The sequence below is a fragment of the Mirounga leonina genome, unplaced genomic scaffold, assembly GCF_011800145.1.
Source record: "Mirounga leonina isolate KUSES-001 unplaced genomic scaffold, KU_Mleo_1.0 Mir_154, whole genome shotgun sequence".
Classification (NCBI taxonomy): domain Eukaryota; kingdom Metazoa; phylum Chordata; class Mammalia; order Carnivora; family Phocidae; genus Mirounga; species Mirounga leonina.
In genome coordinates, this window is record NW_023270389.1 from 45,005,375 (window position 1) to 45,027,959 (window position 22,585).

Genomic DNA, 22,585 nt, shown 5'->3' on the forward strand with positions numbered 1-22,585 from the left:
ATCTTTTGCAGGTAGCCAAGGCAGATATGTAGTGTTTGTGCTTTCAGATTCAGAAATTGAGGTCTAGGAGGTTAAGTGACTTGTCCAAGGACACCAGATTGTTAATAGCAACAGAACCAAGTCCAGAGTCATGCAAATAATTAAAAAGACATTAAGCTAGTGCAAGCTAGGGTGGTTGGTGAAGTACTCACGACATTCAAGTTGAAGTTAGGTGTATGTCGGGATAGCTACATGGTCGGGGGTAATAAGAGAAAGTAGTTGTGAAAGTTGTGTGAATGCAGAATTTGGTTTTTTAAGGATTTGTTTGTTTTTGTATTTGTATAATGACACTGCTGTTTCAATTTATTGTTTCTATATTAACCTTCTTAAAACACAGGTTTCAATATATTTCTCGTCTGTTGAAAAATCACTTTTTAATCTGTCATTCCAGACCCTCTTAAATTTGGTCACACCTTAACTAGCCAGTTTTCTTTTTTCTTCCTGAAAACAGCCCTTCTGCTTCTAACTAGACTGGTTTATTTTCTCTCTGCTGAATTTACACCAGTCATCTCCAGTTTCTTAGAATGCCTGAGCTTTCTTAGCTGAGAAAACCTTTTTCTTTTACTCGTTAATCTGTATTCAATCTTTAGCATATATTTTGTCCATCTTTTTTCCTAAGTATGTTCCAACTTTGGTGCTTGGTGTTTTGAACTCTTTTACAACTTATTGTTACTGCTTTGACACTTAGGTATGTCCTTTCATTAGATTATTCGTACATATTCGTCTTCTCTCTATTCTTTAAGTCTTTAGGACAGGGACTAACTATATCCTATTTCTCTCTTACTTCTTTTGTGCCTACGCCTGTATCCTTAGAGCACATGGAGAGACAGACTGGGAGAGTAGAGATAGTAGACAGAGCTTGTTTCAATCCTGGCTCTGCTGCTGACTTGCTGTGTAACATTGAGGAAGATACTTTTCTCTGTTTGAGCCTTGAGTACTTTATCTATAAAATGGGGATGATGATAATACCTGTCTCAGGATTATTAAAAAGATTAAATAAATAAATGTGTCAGTCTATTCAGTAACACATAGATGTGGAAAAATATATTGTCTCCCAGTCTCTTTCTCCTGTTAACTATATGTCAGTGCACAATTTCTCTTTCCTAAATGATACATTTTTTTTTTCTTTCAGAAATCAGATCACACAGACATTCTATACTGTGATGTAAAAAGAAGACAAGAACTGAAAAGGTAAATTCCTCCTTTTTGTTGATATCTTTTACTTTGGGGGGCTTAGAATTGTGAGACTAAATATTTTGATTTGCAAAATTTTTTGTTTACTTTGATTAGTACTGATATCATGCCAATATTTCTAGCTGTAGCACAGGTTATGATTACTGAATTTTTTTTGAAGATTTTATTTATTTGAGATAGAGAGAGACAGCAAGAGAGCACAAACAGTGGGGGGGGGGGGCAGCAGAGGGAGATGTAGACTCCTCGCTGAGCAGGGAGCCCAACTCGACTCAGGGTGCGATCCCAGGACCCCCGAGATCATGACCTGATCAAAGGCAGACACTTAACAGACTGTCACCCAGGTGCCCCTGATTATTGAATTTTCTTAATATTAGTGTAAATTTAATAAAAAGTTGAGTGAAATAAAAAGTCTATCACAATTCTGTGCTATGTAAATGACACTTTCAAGTAAATGCAGATTTTTATCTCTGGTGATTTGATTTTGACACACCCTTATAAGATACCTAACTCTGTTACAAATAATAATAGAAGAAGTTATGTGGCTGGCTTAAAAATGTTATAAAGATAAATTATATATTACCTGTGAAGAGGATATGTCGATTATTGAATTGTTACGGTTTTAAAACTGTGTTATTTAAATAGGATATGGCTACAACTACAGAACTTGGAGAAAAATGGTAGGAATAGTGGGGATTATTTTTCTTTCATTTCTGTGTTCTTGGATAAAAATTTCAGAGAACTTTGTGGTGAAGGCATTTCTTGCCACTAATGGGGTAAAAAAATATAAAGTGTAACGTATGATAAAAGTTGATGAGATCATAGTTTCTCTAAAAATAAGGAGTTATGAGGAAATGATAAAGATGGCATTAAATATATACATAAAAGTTCTGCTTCCCAGACAAGCTTAGTCAATGTTTGCTAAAAACAAAAAATTCAACCTGCCTCTGGCTTTTCTTTTGGTTTTTCTTTGTTTTTGTTTTTGAATCATCTCCTCCTCTTTCTTTGTGATACTTTGCTCCTATATTATTATCTGTTGAAGTATATTCTGTTATAAATTTCACATTACATTGACTATTAGTTTCTAAACTTTTTAAAAATGGATTTTTAATGCCTTTTATCCTAGTATTTTTTTTTTTAAGTTCTAAAACACTGTGTGGTTTTTCACTAGTTACCTTTAGCCTTATTAAGGGCACATTTTCTAGCCCTTGATTTTATATGTACGAATAAGGGAATGAATAGACTTCTGATCTATGTATACTACTCCCCTAGACTTGTCCACATAGTCTTTGGGAATAAGAAACAACAATATTGTTGAATTGTTTTGAGAATAGGATCTAAACTATTCCAAGGATGCAATGAAGTGCACCTTGGCTTCAGTATTTATTCCAAATCTGCTATTTGGCTTCATCTCTTGCAACACTGAATAGTCAAATGCCTACTGCAGCATTTTTGCATTCCTGAACCCATGTGTGATCAATGACCATGCCATTGTGTGGGTTATCATCATATCTACTGAGAGTAAGGACGTCAGTGATGTGAACAAGGCGTGGCATTTGGATTTATTGTTACTATCTGAATATTTGCTTTCAGCTATTGCTAAGCTCTCTAGATAAAACTTGTAGTGAAATTTTCTTTTGTCAAAGACAAACTATATGGCATACAAGATATTTTAAAACTGCTTTGTCATGTGTTTAAACAATATGGGATAGGAGCTATTATATACTGAAAAGGTTGCTTGGACAAAAGAAAGCTGTCCTACTGTGCTTTGCAAACATCAGTATCAACAGTGCAGAACTTCTAACAACCATTGGTTGCCTGCAGAGAATGTGATTCATTTGCTGCTGTTGTTTATTCATTGGAGAAGTAAACAAACTTATTTGCCTCAAGGTTATAAGTATTTCTTTATGGTATATGGCATCTTCTGTAAAAATCTCCCTATTCAGCTCTAGGGATGGTTCCAAAATTGGTGTGCAGTGAAAGCTGAGGTGCAGATGAAAAATCAGAATTTTGTCATCCTGAAAGCCACTTATATCATTCCATTACCACAATTCTCGATCCGTGGTTTGAGTACATACAGATGTATTAGCAATGAAAATATCAGCAAGGGCAACAATCTTTTTTTTTTTTAATTTAAAATCAATTAATTTATATTATTAGTTTCAGAGGTAGAGTTCAGTGATTCATTGGTTGCATATAACACCCAGTGTTCATCACATCATGTGCCCTCCTCAATGCCCATCACCCAGTTATCCCATCCCCCCACCTACCTCCCCTCCAGCAACCCTCAGTTTGTTTCCTATAGTTAAGAGTCTCTTTGGTTTGTCTCCCTCTCTGTTTTCATCTTTTTCCTTCTTCCCCTATGTTCATCTGTTTTGTTTCTTAAATTAAGGGCAACAATCTTAAGTATGCTTTTGAAAATATTCAGAAAGCATTTCTCTGAGCAGTGCACTTTCAGTTTGTGGTATTTCTTCACTAAGTTGCATCATCACTGTTGACCAAATCTTTTTAAGCCCAGGAATTGAAGAGGTGAGAGGTTTTGCATCAGTTACTATTAGATAGATGGCAAAATTGCCATGAGCAAGACCCATTATTGGCAGAATTAGCCAAAAAGTAATTTATTCTTCAATTGAGCTAAGTTGAAAGTAAGTATATAATTCCGTATCCTGAGTGAACATTATGATGACCAACAGAGCAGTCTAACAGCTGATAGTGTTGAGAAATTGTTTCTGAAGTATATCATATTTTAAAATGGCTACTAAATTTTTACATAGTCTAAGTATAATAATAAAGTTTTGACAAAATTTCACACTTATTATATGACAAGAGTTCATCTAGGATGGTGTTTCAACTTCAGCTGAATATTGATTTTATACTGTCATTCATAAAAGATAAGTATTTAAAAAAAATAAGTATTTGCTCCATGTCTAACTTATATCTAAAAAGATATTAGAACTTTAGTATTTTGGGTTGCAAATATAAAACTGCCTTATCACAATCTAGTATTTTGCAAGACTAGTTGATAAGAGGTAGTTTTTTTTTTTTAAATTTTTTTTTAAATGTTTTATTTATTTATTCATGAAAGTCAGAGAGAGAGAGAGAGAGGCAGAGGGAGAAGCAGGCTCCCTGCCTAGCAGGGAGCCCGATGTGGGACTCGATCCCAGAACCCTGGGATCATGACCTGAGCCGAAGGCAGACGCTCAACCATCTGAGCCACCCAGGCGCCCTGATAAGAGGTGGTTTTAAGATTTAATTTTGTTGGTCTTTTAAAAGGTATTGTATTGAGTTTGAATTAATTACAACCCTACAGACCATGGCGCATAGATGGCTATAAAACATGCAGCACAGGGCGCCTGCGTGGCTCAGTCGGTTAAGCAACTGCCTTCAGCTCAGGTCGTGATCCTGGAGTCCTGGGATCGAGTCCCACATCGGGCTCCCCACTCAGTGGGGAGTCTGCTTCTCCCTCTGACCCTCTCCCCTCTCATGCTCTCTCTCACTCTCTCTCTCAAATAAATAAATAAAATCTTTAAAAAAACCCCAAAAAACAAAAAACATGCAGCACAGGGTTGCTGTGAAGAACAAATAAAAAGGAATATGAAGGGGTGCCTGAGTGGCTCAGTCAGTTAAGTGTCTGCCTTCAGTTCAGGTCATGATCCCAGGGTTCTGGATCGAGTCCCACATTGGGCTCCTTGCTCAGTGGGGAGTCTGCTTCTCCCTCTGCCCCCCCCCCCGACTTGTTCGTTCTCTCACAAAAATAAATAAAATCTTAAAAAAAAAAAAAAAAGAATATGAAAATGCTCAGAGAACTACAGGGTCCCATTAATATTTTTGAGTTATGTTTTATGTGTTGTTCTCCTGGTTTTTCTTTAATACAGTTGACATCTTAAACGTGGTATACTATTAGAAGCCAAAGCCCTATTAAAATTTCAAGTTTTGGTTTATCATTATTTACTAACATAAATAATAATGGAAAGAAAATAAAATCCGATGAAGACTCAGGTGAAACCCTATAAAAACTCTGAGGTGTTTATAGTTTGCTCCTGTAATTATTTGAGAAATCAGCTGTTTAGTGTCTCTTTCTCCCCCACCAGACTGTAAGCTAATTGGGTCAGAACTCTATTGGATGTGTCCTCCACGGCCTCTCCAGGTCCTAGCAGAGTGACAGGCACTTCGAAGGCACTCAAGGATTTATTGATATAAATTAATGCATTGTGTTTCATTGAAATTTTTTCACCTTTCTTTCTGACTACAAAGTAATATCTACTTTTATGAAGCAGGAAAATATCACCTCTAGCTATTGCTACTTCTAACATTTTAGCATATTCCTTTCTAAACTTTTTACTGTATTTATTTAAATTGTTGAGACCACATTATATATATAGGTTTGTGCCCTGCTTGATTTTTGCTTAATATTATATCAACATGTTTTGTTAGATCATTGAAAACTTTCATAAACATCATTTAAAATGACCATGATATTCTATCATTATGGTAGAATGGCATATTTCTTAGTCATTTCCAAAATTTTAGAATTTACCCTGTTACCTTACTTTGTGCTATTATAAATAATCCTAAATTTTAAAAAAGATTTTAGTCCATTTTTAATTTTTTTCACCTTGGTATAGATTTCTAAAATGGGAATTACTAGGAAGTCAAAGAATATGAACATTTTTAGAATTCTTAATTATCTTATCAAATTCCTTTGTAGAACTCTGTTTTTTTTTTTTTTAGAGAAAGAGAGAGTGCGTACAAGCTGGGGAATTGGGGGGAAGGGCAGAAGGGGAGGGAGAGAGAATTAAGCAGGCTCCATGCTGAGCCTGATGCAGGGCTCAATCTCACCACCCTGAATCAGTGACCTGAGCCGAAATCAAGACACTTCACCACCTGAGCCACCCAGGTGCCCCACCTTTGTGGAACTCATATCATTTTGCATTTCTACCATGAGAGGGTCCATTTTTCAACCCCATGCCAGTATTTAATGTTATTTTAAAATCTTTGCTAATTTGATAGAAGAAAATGGTATGCTGTTATAATTAGAATGTCTGTGATTATTAGGGAATTCAAACTTTTTCCCCCAAATATCTATTAGCCAATCCCTTTTCTCATTAGCAATTTTCTGTTTACGTCCTATTCTAGAGTCAGTCCTTTTTGATGAGCTTTTCATTTATTAAGGCAAATAAACCTTATAATATATATATACACACATATGTAACATAACATGATATATATATACACATGTATAACAAATACCATTTCCTAGTTCTAAAAATTTTATTTTTTAATATGCTAAAGTTTTAAAGTAAATAGTCATTTATTTATTTTTAAAATTTTATTTAAGTTATCTCTACACCCAACGTAGGGCTCAAACTCATGACCCCAAGATCAAGAGTCACATGATCTTCTGACTGAGCCAGCCAGGCTTCCCTATAGTCATTTACATTTATTATTTTCCTTTGTGATTTTTCCCACCACTCTTAAGTTTAGGAAGCTCTGTATTAAGAAATCAGGTAAATATTCCCTTTTTACCCCTATGGTTTTTAAGGGATTAATATGAAGTATAGCAATTATGGTAATTATTTTGCACTTAAGTATTTAATCTATATGGAATTTATGTTGCGTGGTATTATATAAAGCTGTAAATTTGGTTTTTGTCCGAATAGACCAGTTATGCCAACACCATTTGTAATTCTTTCACTTCTTTCTTAATGTAGCCATTTCTTATTTTTTATGAAGCTGAATCAGACCATTTCTGTCATTTCCTAACTGAAATAATACAGTGCAATATTATGTATAATTATGAATAATTGCAATGTAACTTGGGTTTCTGTGCTGCTTTACAGATTGAATGTAGAAACCGACCTTCCAGGAAGGAGACCAAAAATCAATTCTTCATCCCAAGGCCCTGTTAAGCTCCAAGAAGTATCCTATTCAAACGCTAATCAAATTATTTCACAGAGTCCTTCTTCACATGGAACTAAAAAAGACCTAAGTAAATGTGTAGATTTTAAAGATAATAAATTGACAAATGTTAGGAGTAAACCTGACCATGGAGTTAGAAACCTTAGCAGTCCTAAGATGGCCAAAGATGTAAAACCTAAAACTGAAGCCCAGGCCAGTGAAAAACAATGGCCTCATGTACTCGCTCAGCGGGAGAAGGTGAAAGAACTCAAGAAAGAAAGGCACAAGAAATTTAGGGACAGTTCTGAAGAGTGTGTTTCAGAGAAATTCAAGAGAATCCATTTTTCTCAGGATTATAATTCCAACAAGATAAATAAGGAACCCCTTGAATCTAGAAGAAGGAAGATCAGTTTCAAAATCCCAGTAAAATCCCATGATACCCTCCAGAAGCTTGTAGAAGAAAATACCTTCAGTTTAGAGTCCAACAAGTCAAAGTCTAAGCAGGAGAAAAAAGAAGGCCTCAAAGGCTCCCAAGTTTCATTAAATTTGACCAGGCACAAAAGTGAACGTTTATTTTCAGATTCCACGTCTAAGCAGGCTGTTCATGAGTGGAAAGGAAAAAACCATCATGAGCATCAAGAAAGTGATTCAAGTTCCAGGGAAAACTTAATCCAGGTAAGGTGGTACAAAATGAGAATGTAGGTTTTAGGAAAGAATTTTAATAGGTTTGAGTTGTTTCTATTATGAGTAAGATCACAGAGAGCTGATTCATTTTAGTCAGGAAGCTATGTTAGTTCCTTTATCTTACCCCTTTAATTCCAAACCTCCTTAGGAAGATACCCTGGCAAGTATCAAGGATCCGTAATAGAAGGTGATGTGTGAAAAGGTGGCAAGAAGCAGTTACAGACAGTCCTTTCAGAAAAGCACTGTGACCATCTCTTAGGCTCTTCTGTAACCCTGGGTACTATAGAACATCCAGGGGTCAATATTCTGAATAGCTATTCCTTCGACAATTATTTTTGGAGTGCCACAGTATGTCAGGCACTGCGTTCACGGTCTCTGCTTCCAGAGACTTCTTCATGTGAGGAGACACACAAGCAGTCGATCACCTTAAGTCTGATAAGTACCTATCACTTAACATAGGAATACAGAGCCGGGAGTAATGGCTTTGGTACACTGTAGAGGGAATCCTTAAGAAAGGTTTACTGGAGGGGGTAACACTGAACCTGAGAGCTAAAGAATGAAAAGGAGTTACTCAGTGAAGGCCAGGTGGGGTGGGATGGGAGAAGCAAGGATGTTCTGGCAAAGGGAACTGCATATACAGAGATCCAGGTTGGAAAACTTGGCACATCTATTTTGCTTTTAAGTTATGTAATAAATCAGCATGTGTGGACTAATTTGAGAACCTCATCTCTAAAGCCTTGTTTGTGTGGCAAATAACATTATTTACCTTTAAGAGAACTTTCGAACCTTTGGAACTTCAGAACTTCTGACAGACTGAAATTTAGAGCCTGCTTTTAAACAGGGCTGGTTGAGGGGCGCCTGGGTGGCTCAGTAGGTTAAGCGGCTGACTCCTGATTTCGGCTCAGGTTATGATCTCAGGGTCGTGGGATTGAGCCCTGCGTTGGACTCTGTGCTCAGTGCGGAGTCCGTCTCTCTCCCTCCACTCCTCCCCTGCCGCTCGTGCTCTGTCTCTAAAATAAATAAATAAAATCTTAAAAAAAAAACTAGGCTGGTTGAGCCTACCTCCTTTTAGGAATGAAGACTATAGATTGCAGTGTAAGATACTCTTAGGAAAAACAGGGATTGTAACTAGGGAGGCTGGAAGAGCTGGAGAGTACTTCTCATTCAGTGAACTTGAAGGAGTCCAAAGAAGGAAACAATTGAGTTTGTTCTTTTTATTGCTTTCTTAAAGCTCCAGTTTTTTGAGTTATAAGCAGTTCTCTAGTGTAAAATGTGAGAATAGAATTTGAAGTTGGGAGTATGTTCATTGAACATCTTTGTGTCATTGCTTGATGTTCATTACCCTGTATTATGCATCTAAAGAACAGTGTGAGCAGTCCCCTGCAGTATACCGTACAGTTTCTTTCTTTCCTTTTTTTTTTTTTTTTTTTTTTTAGGATTTACTTATTTGACGGAGGGAGCACAAGCAGGGGAAGCAGCAGGCAGAGGGAGAAGCAGGCTCCCCACTGCAGGGAGCCCAATGCGGGGCTCGATCCCAGGACCCCTAGATCATGACCCGAACGGAAGGCAGACGCCTAACCAACTGAGCCACCCAGGCACCCCTACCTTACAGTTTCTTTTAGTCTCTAAATAGAATTACCACATAGAATTACCACATAAATCAAAAGAGGTACATAGCATGAATATTAAGTTGTAGGAGAAGGAATTTTTGCATGATTACTTTCCAGTTATTGGAATTAAAACTCTTTATCAGCTGTTCCTTTGATAGCAGTCTTATCGGACTTAAAGTCATTTAGACACAGGAGCAGCAAATAAGTATTGTTCTTATCTTGAATATATTCGCTCTAGCATATTATTGACAGTAATCTTCTTAATATTACATTTGTTGTTTTCCTCACAAGTTCCTCAATAGATAATTATCTTCCTAAAATGATGAGTGTACTTTATAAGGAAATAATTGTTATTTTCTGGATTTGGTAATCCTGTTATTTAGTAATCCTGTTATGCTTTCCTAAGAGAAAATAGCTTCTTTTGTTTCTTAAGTTTTATAGTCCTTTGTAGAGACCCCTTTGTTTGCACCCTCCCTTCACAGTAGCAAACTAATGTTCTAAGATTTATGGTTTATAGGACACTTTTATGAACAGTATCCCACTTAATCCTTACAGACCTATGAGGTAACAATTCAACAGTTTATCAAACATTAATTAAAGCTACTTGTTATGTATTAGGTACATTTCTAGGTTCTAGGGATTTAGAGATGAATAAGATGATTTTTACCCTTAGGAAGTTCCCAGGGAGGCAGATTAGTAGACAAATACAGTTGCAATTTAGTGAAATAAAAGAGCACTAAGAATTGAGCTGGTGTTAGTATAAATTTGGGGGTGAGTTCAGGAAAGGCTCACCAAGGTGGAGATTCTTGCGCTTGGTAGTGAAGGGTGTGTAGAGCAAGGAATAAAAGAGTCCTACCAGGATAGAGGGCCAGCATCCTTTTTTTTTTTTTTTAATTTTATTATGTTAGTCACCATACAATACATCATTAGTTTTTTTTTTTTAATTTTTTTTTTTAAAGATTTTATTTATTTATTTGAGACAGAGAGAATGAGAGAGAGAGAGCACATGAGAGGGGGGAGGGTCAGAGGCAGAAGCAGGCTCCCTGCCGATCAGGGAGCCCGATGTGGGACTCGATCCAGGGACTCCAGGATCATGACCTGAGCCGAAGGCAGTCGCCCAACCAACTGAGCCACCCAGGCGCCCACATCATTAGTTTTTGATGTAGTGATCCACGATCCGTTGTTTTCGTATAACACCCAGTGCTCCATGCAGTACGTGCCCTCCTTAATACCCATCACCGGGCTAACCAACCCCCCCTCCCCCCTCTCCTCTAAAACCCTGTTTGTTTCTCAGGTCCATAGTCTCTCATGGTTCATCTCTCCCTCCAATTCCCGCCCCCCCATTTTTCCCTTCCTTCTCCTAATGTCCTCCATGCTATCCCTTATGTTCCACAAATAAGTGAAACCATATGATAATTGACTTTCTCTGCTTGACTTATTTCACTTAGCATAATCTCCTCCAGTCCCATCCATGTTGATGTAAAAGTTGGGTATTCATCTTTTCTGATGGCTGAGTGATATTCCATTGTATATATGGACCACATCTTCTTTATCCATTCATCTGTTGAAGGGCATCTCGGCTCTTTCCACAGTTTGGCTATTGCGGACATTGCTGCTATGAACATTGGGGTGCATATGGGAGGGCCAGCATCCTAATGGTACAGTCATGAGGTTGCATGACAAGAGTGTACGTGGGCACTTAAGTTGTTCCGCATGACTAGCGTTGAGATGTGAGGAAAATCTATGTATAGGAGAGGAAGTGGGAGAGGAAGCCAGGGTTCAGACGATGGATTACTTTGTATCCCACGGGAAAGGTTTTGTTTTGTTTTATCTTGTATCCTGCAGATGGTATGGAAAGCCACTGAAACATAATCAGGGAAGCAGTGTAATCTGGTTTTCAGGTCAGAATCACTCCAGTAGATAAAACCATTGTCACTCTCATTATTGATACTCCCATTTGCCATCCCCAGGGAGGGCTGTATCCCAATTCATTTATTTACTAAAGCATGGTAGGAGGAGGCAAACAGTTAAATAAATGCCCACTGAGACTTTCTTTTTTAATAGGGAGAGGTCTTCAGGAGCAACTGACATGAACTTTCCTGGTTTGGAGGAGTGATAGAAAATTTACTGAAGTCCCTGGAAGTGGCCTGTGGTCAAAGACAGTGAAGGGTAGTAATGACCTAAGTAAACAAACAACAAGACTTCGAATATCAGGAGTCCCGTAGGAAATTCTGATAATAATCTCTAACTTGTTTGGCACTTCTTAGTCGGAGAGGACCTTAGGGATCTGGTGAGATTTAAAGTCAGAGGGAGAAGGGATTGTAAAATCCAGGGTCATGGGGACAGTAAAGCTATCATGAACTTATGTGTGTGGTGTATATGGTGTTATATATACCATGCGAGGACTGATGTTGGGAAGTTAGGATGGCAGCCGAATTCCCAGGAAAGCAACGTATAATACACTTTTTTAAAGAGAAGATGTAATTTATACCATATATAGCTGCCTGTAAAATATGTGTGAGTTTGGTGTTATGTTGGAGAATTCTTAGAAGATGATATGGTTTAGTAGTGGCTTTTGCTGAGTTCCCTATTACCCATACAGAGGGTCAGGTTAAGTCCCATCTGCTTAGCAAAAGTGCCAGTGAAAACTTGGAATTAGTAGATTTTCAACCTCTGCTAAAAAAGAAAATTAAAACACAAACCTCTGGCCCTCTACCCATGTAGAATACAACTATTGCAGTTTTCAGCTTTTTCCCTTCAGCCATCTCCTAATCTTTAGGTTCCCTTTTTTTTTGTCATGTCACTTTTAGAAATGGGTCAGCTACTTCTGGGTGAAAATTTCCCACCATTGAAGGCCAGCTTGTTTATCTTGGCCGTGGTTCTTTCTGTTTCTCAGGGTGGCATGTAGTTCTATTCTTAGAACATGAATATTTTCAGGAATGTATATATGAATGAGTAAACTTTAAAGACTTTCCACCTTGTTTCATTGACTTAATAGAATGAGGCTTTTCTATTCTGGGGCAGTTTCTCTTCTAGGGGCAATTTACCTGAGAGGGAGCATTTGGCTCTTGACTTGATGGAGACATTTTTGATTGTCAAGTTTGGGAGGGAGTAGTGTTACTGGTATTTACTGGGTAGAGGCAAGGGATACTGTTAAACAGCATAATGCACATCATATCCCTAAAACAGAGAATTATCCAATGCCAAATGTCAGTAGTGCCAATGTTGAAAACCCTACTCTAGGTATATGCTTCATTCTTTTTTTTCCCCAAGGTTTTTTTGTTTGTTTTATACTGTTTTTTTTTTTTTAATGTTCAATTAGCCAACATATGGTACATCATTAGTTTTTGATGCATTCAGTGATTCATTTAGTTGCGTATAACACCCAGTGCTCATCACCACAGGTGCCCTCCTTAATACCCATCACCCGGTTACCCCATCCTCCCACCCCCTTCCCTTCTGTAACCCTCAGTTTGGTCCCTGAAGTCCAGAGTCTCTCATGGTTTGTCTCTCTCTCTGATTTCTTCCCATTCAGTTTTCCCTCCCTTCCCCTGTGGTCCTCCGTGCTATTCCTTATGTTCCACATGTAAGTGAAACCATATGATAATTGTCTTTCTCTGTTTGACTTACATTTCACTTAGCATAATCTCCTCCAGTTCCATCCATGTTGATGCAAATGGTGGGTATTCATCCTTTCTGATGGCTGAGTACAGCCCCTCTGGAAAACAGTATGGATGATCCTGAAGACGTTAAAAATAGAGCTACCCTACAACCCAGCAATTGCACTACTAGGTATTTATCCCAAAGATACAAATGTAGTGAAAAGAAGGGGCACATGGACCCCAATGTTCATAGCAGCAATGTCCGCAGTAGCCAAACTGTGGAAGGAGCCAAGATGCCCTTCAACAGATGAATAGATAAAGACGACGTGGTTCATATGTACAATGGAGTATATGCTTCATTCTTAACTAATAAAATTACTTTTCATTTCAGAGTTTTGAAGCTCCATGTTCTTCAGCATCACTTGCAACTATTCAAGATACAGATCAAGAGGTTACTGATATACTTATTTACTTTGAATATTTCAATGAAATTAAGTCAAACAGTTCTTATATAAATAATAAATAATGACTATATAAACCTTGGTAATATGAAAGTAGCAGTGATATCTCTACTTAAATCAATATGTAAGTTTTACAAAGTTATGAAAAACTGCTTGGAAGATATTTACATTTAATTGATCACCTTTTTGTCTTTGTTTCTAAGCTCTAAACTGTTTTGAATAAAGAGCATGGAGTCTATAGCCTACAAGTTACATGAATTCTGATTTAATGTTATCATAACTTTTGCATGCTTATGCCTAGGCTTACCAAAATTCAGTATGGTAATAATCTGTTGGCCTCATTTTTCTAATCAGCAATAAGATGAAAATGTTATTCAGTGAAAATGAGAGTGCGTGCATATTTATTTATTTTTAACCTGTTGCTTCATTTCCCAGCTAGAATCTCCTGATTGACCCTCTTGGAATTATTGCATAGACTTTTATGTTTCTTGGTCCTAAATTAAAATTAGATCCATGAAACACTTTGTAGTTTTCTATTTAAAGAAGACTTTAAAAAAAAAAAAAAAAAAGAAGACTTTAAAACCATATTGATCACTTTTTATTTGTGATAGTTGTATTTTTCTGTCCTATGGGTCAGTGCTCCTTGATAGAAGAAAGATTTCTCATCCCTGCTCCAAATCTAGATTTGATATACAATTCTTCACATCAAAATACATCAGGGAACTACTTCCCTGAAGTGAGAAGGGTCTTAAAATCTAGATTTCAGTTTTCGATGGCTCATAAACAATCTTAGAAATCTCAAGAAGAGGCTCATTATCGAGATGAAAAGATAGTTGGCTTCCAAAGTACATTAAAGTGAAACTGGGATGAGAATGAACTTATTTTGAAGGTCTACTATGTACTAGGCTCTGTGCAGGGAACTTCATATTATTTCATTTAATCCTCACAAAAATACTAATAGGCAGTAGTTATTTAACATTCCTATTTTGTGGATGAACAGATGGAGACCCAAGGTAGTTAAATAATTTCCTTGCCTAAGGTTACAGAAGTAGTAAGAGAAGAGCTACTTTTAAAACCGTGTGTATGGGGCGCCTGGGTGGCTCAGTTGTTAAGCGTCTGCCTTCGGCTCAGGTCATGATCCCAGGGTCCTGGGATCGAGCCCCACATTGGGCTCCCTGCTCTGCGGGAAGCCTGCTTCTCCCTCTCCCACTCCCCCTGCTTGTGTTCCCTCTCTCACTGTGTCTCTCTCTGTCAAATAAATAAAATCTTTAAAACAAAACAAAACAAACCTGTGTATGTTTATAAATCTGTATTCTTTCACCATTCTGCCTCCATATTTTTGTGACTTTTTTCCCCACAAGCCATCTCAAGTGAATTTATTAGAATTAATTGCTTTCTAATCCTAACTAATCTGCAAGTAGATAATCCAAAATATTTTACTGTGGGTCTTTTATAATTTAGATGCAGATAGTGGAAGAGCTCCATGCTGCACGTGTGGGAAAAAGTGTGGATTTACCTGTGGTTTTATCTTCCGAAGAGTTAACAAGCATGGAGATTGACTTGGTGGAAGATGATGTACATTCTTGTGCTGGTATACCCTATCTGTAGATGATGATGTTTCTGATCTCCTATGCTTTCTCAGGAGTTAATGAGCCAACATTCAGTTTTTATAATATTTAGATGAAAAATGTTAAAATGTGCTCATTTGAAACAATAAGGTATGGTATATGTCTTCTAGTGACTAGAGTCAGGTCTAATATTTGTCTTATCATTTGTTTTATACATCTCACATTATTAGGCAGTTAGACATACTTTCTCTTTCTCTTTTTTTGCCAAGAGTCAGTAATCAGGGTTATCTTTTATTCTATCAACTATCAGAGCTGTCTTTTATTCTTGCCCTTAATCATAATTTTTGACAATTTCAACTATGTAAAGCCCTGATCAGAAATAGTTAGAGAACAAATTGAGACTTACTGGAGGGAAGCTGGGCAGAGGGATGGGTTAAATGGGTGATGGGTTAAGGAGGGCCCTTGTAGGGAGGAGCACTAGGTATTATTGTATGTAAGTGATGAATCACTAAATTCTACATCTGAAACTGATATCATACTGTATGTTAACTGGAATTTAAATAAAAACTTAAAAAAAAGAAATAATGCCAGTTGCTCAAAGGTATTATATGCATGGATTTCTTACTTATTTAGTAAAGTTTTGATCATTCTTCCTACTTGGAGAAGGTGATAGATATTACCCAAAGTCTGTTAGCATACAATTTTGAATTGTATTTATAAAAATGTAATGCTACATTACCATTCATACTGCACTTTTCAATTTACTAAGTGTTTTCCTGTGCGTTAACTTATCTGATCCTCACAATGACCCTATGAAATAATGATGCTATCTTACCTGTTTTCTTTCATTTACACATATTTATCTTTTCAATTATATTTCACTCACAGTGTATTAAAATTAGCTAATAAATCCTAAGTGTACCACTACTAGTGATGCAGAACAAGGTTTGGCAAACATAGTTACTAGTGGAGCAAATTAGTTTATGATTTAAAATCCACTCAGACAATTCAGGATGTTTCATTCATAGATAGTTAAACATTGATTACTGTTCTTTTAAGGATTAGAGTAAACACAGTTTTGTTTTGGCTGTCTAAAGGACTGCCTTCTTTTAAGAATACCTTCAAAGTTCTATGATACCAAAACTTCGGTTATTATGCAAGTCTGTTATCAAGTGTCATGAAATCCTAACTTTGCTCTTTTTCTCTAGCAAATACTGCTTCAGATAAAAAGCTTCTAGTTGTTATTGACACAAATATTCTGATGAATCACCTCAATTTTGTTAGAATTTTGAAGACAACAGAAATTCCAGGTATTTATAAAGCATGATTCTGATTTTCTTATTTGAGTTGATATTTTATATTAACGATGATGTGGGGTGGTTTTTTCCCCCACAAATACATTTCCATTATGTTTAAAATGTTATAAAGTATATGTCTTAAAATATATATATTAATAATCAGCATAAGTTAAAAAAAAAAAAAGCGCCTTCATAGGTTAACTAACAATCCAAAGTTACTCTTCTTTGAGCTCCTATAGTATCTATTTTTGTAACATTCATTCGATACTTACTTACATCTGTTTTTGTTTTTCTTTTAAAGATTTATTTGAGAGAGAGAGAGAGAGAGAGCGGGCGTGTGCACAGTGGGCAGGGGCAGGGGGAGAGAGAGTCCTAAACTGACTCCGCCCTCAGAGCTGGACATGGGGCTGGATTCCTGACCCTGGGATCAGGACCTGCGCCGAAACCAATAGTCAGACGCTTAACCCACCATGCCACCCAGGCGCCCCATATTTATATCTATTTTTAGTTACCATTTTTTATTATTATCTCTTCATTTAGACTGTGAATTCCTTACTTTAAAACTTCCAGTGCTCCTACAGCAGTTCAATTAGTAGCTCAATAAATATTTGTTGACTTCTAAGAAATCTTTTTTATTTTTCAGGCTTTGACAGACTTGTGTTAATAATTCCCTGGGTGGTCATACAAGAGCTAGATCGTATGAAGGCAGGAAAACTGCTAAAACGTGCCCAGCACAAAGCTGTGCCTGCCGTTCATTTCATCAATGACAGTCTCAAAAACCAAGACAGAAAGCTATGGGGTCAGTCACTACAGCTTGCATCTCAAAAATTTTGTAAGTATTGTTCTCTCGGGGTGTTTCCTGATTTAGATTTGTTTGGGTGCTGACTCATTATTGGGGGGAAATGGTGTGAAACTTTAAAAGAATTTATAATCATTGGAATGTGAAATGGCCAGATGTAGTGATGATTGGGGTATTCTATTTGGCTTGGTTCAGGTTTTCTTGGATTTTTATTTTTCTGCTTCTAGGCCTTCTTAGGTTATGTCTTTATTTCACAGATAGTGACTGTATAGTTCTGTATGCATAGTTTTCTATATTATAGTACTTTGGATTCTTTTTTTTTTTTTTTTTTAAATACCATTGTTGAGTGACGAAGCCAGTAAGTAATTGAGGTTTCTAATCTGTCCCTGATTAGAATCTGTCACTGTGCAGTTTGTATAATGCAGAGAGAGGCATTGTTTTCCTCTGGTTTGTCAGAATCTGTAATTAGGAGGTGTTTGTATAATAAAGGTCTATAGAGTTTCTCTTGATTTATTTTTTTTCCATATTAGCTTCTTTTCAGTCATTTTTAAATCACTTTAGTTTTAGAACCTAAGTATGCTCTTTATGTTATATATATATGTATCACCTTGTGGAAAAAAAAAATCCATGTGTAAAGCAACACTGTTGCCTCTGCAGAGTTTATACATATATTTAGAGGATTTATTTCATTCTTTAAAACCTTGTTTCTTCTCAACTCATTCATTTATATACGTACATTTACACTTACTTAAATATTGTGGATTTATGTTGTCTACTCTACTCATATACAATAAGATATGAAAGAATTCATCCTATGATGAATCTAATCATGGTATTAACCCTGAGAAGGCTTTTGGCACAGTCGTTTAGTCTTAAATCTTTGAAGAAAAAGGGCCTCCATAATTCATTCATTCATTCCCTTTACAAATATTTATTAGCTCTTAGTATGTTTTATATACAATCCTTGTGCATTTTGAGCAGCTTTGTGTGGTATGTTTAAAAGCTTTTAAAGGAGAACCACAAATATTAAAGTTAAGAAAATACTAAAATGTTTGAACATTTATATTGAACATCTTGGTGGTTTGTTTTTTTTTTTAACTTCTCATTATGAAAAATTTCAAATGCAGAGGTCGAATAATGTATGACTCCTTGTGTACCTCTCACTGTTTTTCAGTAATTATCAACATTTTGCCATTCTTGTTTATTCTCTCATTTCCTTTTCTCCTCTTTCTACTCTTGGAACTCCTGTAGTAGTTTGAAGCAAGTCCCAGATACTGTATCATATCATTTTTACTCATAAATACTTTGGTATGTGTTGCTAACTAAAAAGTATGTGATACTTTTTTTTTTTTTTAACAACTACACAATTAACAAAATTAACCCCTGATCTAAACCATCCTGTCAGTAAAACCCCAAACCTTAAAAGGAGAGGAGAATTTTTTTTTACTCTTAATCTTCTACTTTTTTTAGTTTGTTGATATAAACTATATTTTATTATTTAATAGTATGGATAAGGATGATAATAATGGATAACACTTATATAGTCATTATTCTCCAGACCCTTTTCCAAGTGCTTTGCCAGCTAATATCTCATTCAAACCATACAGTACTTGTGGAAGTTATTAGCCCCATTTTATAAATGAGGAAATTGAGACAGAGAGGTTAAGAACTTGTCCTAAAAAGCATGTCTATTTCTTCAATAGATTTGCTTTGAAAATTATTTTAGAGCTCATTTTAGAATAGATATTTTAGCCACATTTATTATTTATAGATGTTTGGTATATTTCCTTTGACTTTTCCATGTTCATATGCATTTTTGATGCTTTGACTTCCTCAGTCTCTGCTTTTTTTGATGATTGAGGAGGGTAAATCATAGTAGTGGTCTCAGATGTCTGTGTTGTTTCAATTTCTGGGTGTCTTCCTCGAAATCCATATTTTACTTTAATGTTTGAATGGTATTTGATTGTAGTTTTTATTAAATTGCTCAAATTGCTTTTAGTTATAAGGTCATAGATATAATAATAGATTATTTGTAATTGTCTATGTCAGGTAAGTCCTTTATGTATTTCTCTGTATCACTGTTTTCTTCATTGATCATTAAAAACATTCTTTATATAAAGTACAATGTATTTAATAGGTTTATTCTGTTGATAACGATTTTATGATATCCATTAGAAATTTTTATCATAATAAAATTACATTTTATATTCTAATGATAAACTAATATTCTTATGAGAAAACTCAATTCAAGATTCCTGAGTAAAATTAAAGTTCCTGTTTGGAAAAAGGCAAAAACAAAATGAACTTTTATTATACTTTATAAATGTCAAGCACATTTGCAACTAGCTCTTAATAATTGCTAATTTTGTGTGTATTATTTTCCTTTTACATAATCATTGAGTATTGTAACAATGTATTTTTTAAACAGGCATTTTTCCATCAAAAAAGGAAATGTAGATAGTTCATGTTAAATTGCCTTCGTTGACTATAATTTTAGCCTTGTCCTTAACTCTTTTCAAAATTGTATTTATTTGATGTAGTATTTAGTGTGGTGAGAGGAGAATAGGATTTGAAATCTGATTGATCTGGGTTTATAACCTGACCTGGGGAAAGTTAAAGATGAGGCAACTAAGTCAATGAAATGGGGGAAAATAACCTCCAGCTCAAAAAATGATTGTGAAGATTGGTTGAGTTAAAGTACTTGATGGTTTATGGCCTAGAATAGGCAATAATTCTCTTGTATCCTTGTTATATGAAAAGCTTATACAGATTGACTAGAAAAACAAAAAATCCCTTTTCCCTAAATGGACAAAGATTATTAATAGGTAATTCACAAAAGAAGTACAACTAAGCAGCCCCTTGTTCACTGCAAATATTCTCCTGTTTGACGTTTTTAATGTTGTTAATTTCTGGTGTATAGATATTTTTAGTTTAGATCTTTCACTTTTCCTTTCTTCTTTTTATTGCTTCTAAGTTTAGAAAGTTATTCTTTTGCATCATACCAGTGCTTTGAGAATATGAATTACTAACTTTTCAGGAGAGCAATTTATCAATGTGTTTCAAGAAGCCTAAAGATACAATTCTCTTTCTAGAAATGTTTTCTGAGACATAATCAGAGATGCCGACAGTGATTTATATAAGTAAGGTTCATAACAGTATTATTAATACAGCAAAAAATTTGAAACAACCTGAGTGTCTAACAGTAGGAGAAGTTGCATATAATACTATAGCTATGTGAAAGAATACTACTGTATTTCAAAAAATGTTAATGACAAAATAGGATTTAAAAGAATAAAAAAAATCATCCCAAATTTGTTAGATTATGCATTATATACTTATAGATGGTGAATGTTGGATATATTTAGCTGATGGAATTATGAGTTATTTTAATTTTCTTTGTTTTCTGCATTATCCAGATTTTCTAAATTATTTTTATAATAAGGGAAAAATAGTTATCTGCCACCCCCCCACCTGACATTTTTTCCATCTTTTTTTTTTTTTTTAAGATTTTATTTATTTATTTGAGAGAGAGAATGAGAGACAGAGAGCATGAGAGGGAGGAGGGTCAGAGGGAGAAGCAGACTCGCTGCCAAGCAGGGAGCCCGATGCGGGACTCGATCCTGGGACTCCAGGATCATGACCTGAGCCGAAGGCAGTCGCTTAACCAACTGAGCCACCCAGGCGCCCTCCATCATTTTTATATTTTACTATATTTTTGTTGATTCATGTATTTGCCAAATACCTATACCAGACACTGTTCTGGGCCGCATCAGTGAGAAGCTGTTGAGAAGCTTAAATTCTTAAATATTAAATATCATATTAACTATAACTTATACAGAATTTTGTGGGGTTTTTGGTGTTGTGAGTAGAGGTCATGCTGTTGTGCCATTTGAGCTGAGTTTTAATTAATAAATATATATTACTTAAAAAGTACTTTTTATTACCCCTTATTGAGCCAACTGTTTCCTATAAATTTTCTTATTTCATTTTCCTGGTTAAGCAGTTTGCCCAAGATTACATGGCTAGTAAGTGGGAAAGCAGGGATTCAAACCCAGATTAATCTGTCTCCAGAGTCTTTGTTTTGTTCACTTTTGAACAGTACCTGAGCAGGTGCTCAGAAATATTTGTTGAATAAATATTTCATGAATATTCTTGCAGTTTTAGGTATGTTTTCAAGCCCCGCGTATTCTAGAAAAAGTGACAGAACAGATAATATTGAACTTTGATACCTTTAGAACAGTATACTGTAACCTTTAACCTTTCATCTGCTGAGTTGTTTAAAGCTAATAGTTTTTTGCTGCCCATTTTGCCTTATATTGTGGTATTTACTCTGTGGACTAAAAGAAGGAAAATCGGCTACTGTAGTATATGTCTGCTTGGCTTACTGGTTGTCTGATAAAAGAACTGAATCATATCTTCAGGCTTATGCTCTGAGATCAATTCAGTTCTCTCTAGACTTCACTAGAGATTGTGAGCTCCTCAAGAGTTTGTCCTTGTATATCCAGTTACTTAGCACAGAGGCTTGGGTACAAATTCAGCCCTATATAAAAATTTATTCCTTGATTGAATGAGTTTTCTAATTTGAATGTTTAGAGGACTAAGTAATATAGGCTAAAAGTTGAGGGGAAAAGAGTTATAGTCTGGGAACGGAGTTGAGGCTCCTTGTCTAGTATATCTTGAATTTTAGTGTGTAAGAGACTCACCAAGGAATTTAAATTCATGTTTGGGTCCAGACTCCAAAGATTCTTATACAGAAGTGAGTCTGGGGTGTGGCCCTGAAATATTATTAGGTACCCGAGGGAGTTTTGAGGCAGGCAGTGTAAGGACTTAGGAAAAACACTGTCTTTGGTCTTGTTTTTCTACACATTACATCATTTTCACAAAATCCAAACTTTTACATCATGCTTTAAAGCTTGCAGAATGCCAGAGGACGCTCTGTCAGCCATTCGTTAACACTTGGTAGAAATTTTTGTGTTTCCTACCTAGGGCCCATATCGCCTTTTCCTATGCATCTCTAAATGTTAATTGTTTAGAGATTAGGGAAAAGCAGACACAGGAAAATGGTTCTGTTGCTGGTAGAAGAGTTATTCATTATTTTATAGACCTCTTTTAGGTGGAGGTCATTTTAAGCATGATATAATCCTATAATTTATAATCTCTAAGTGACTGAATTGAGACTAGAATTCATAGCTTTAGGTTTCTAGTATGGCATTTAACTTACTGATCACTTTCTTTCTTTTGTGTTTATTAATAGTCATATCCTATTTCATTTTAGTAGTAAACTAACTACTTTGGTAATTCTACCTGAATTCTACCTTCTTTGGAATTCTACATGAATTCTAGATCCCGAATTTTTAAGGCATTGTTTTGCTGTGTCTTATTTTTCTCTTTTGATTTAAGAAGTGTTCTTTCTTTTAGATTTTTTTGACTTGTAA

General features: G+C 35.8%; 1 protein-coding gene across 5 annotated transcripts in view; it reads left to right on the top strand.

Annotated features, from left to right (window-relative positions):
* The window catches only part of SWT1 (SWT1 RNA endoribonuclease homolog), a 99,875-nt gene that overhangs the window by 8,126 nt on the left and 69,164 nt on the right, over positions 1 to 22,585 (top strand). For all 5 annotated transcript variants that reach the window (XR_004680271.1, XM_035010662.1, XM_035010663.1 and 2 more), the window contains exons 4-9: positions 1,172 to 1,230; positions 7,071 to 7,803; positions 13,416 to 13,475; positions 14,947 to 15,076; positions 16,262 to 16,363; positions 16,995 to 17,183. Coding sequence is in view for 4 of the 5 variants with exons in the window: in XM_035010662.1 (XP_034866553.1) it covers positions 1,172 to 1,230; positions 7,071 to 7,803; positions 13,416 to 13,475; positions 14,947 to 15,076; positions 16,262 to 16,363; positions 16,995 to 17,183 (1,273 nt within the window). In the remaining variant the exon portion in view is untranslated. The remainder of the gene's footprint in view (positions 1 to 1,171; positions 1,231 to 7,070; positions 7,804 to 13,415; positions 13,476 to 14,946; positions 15,077 to 16,261; positions 16,364 to 16,994; positions 17,184 to 22,585) is intronic.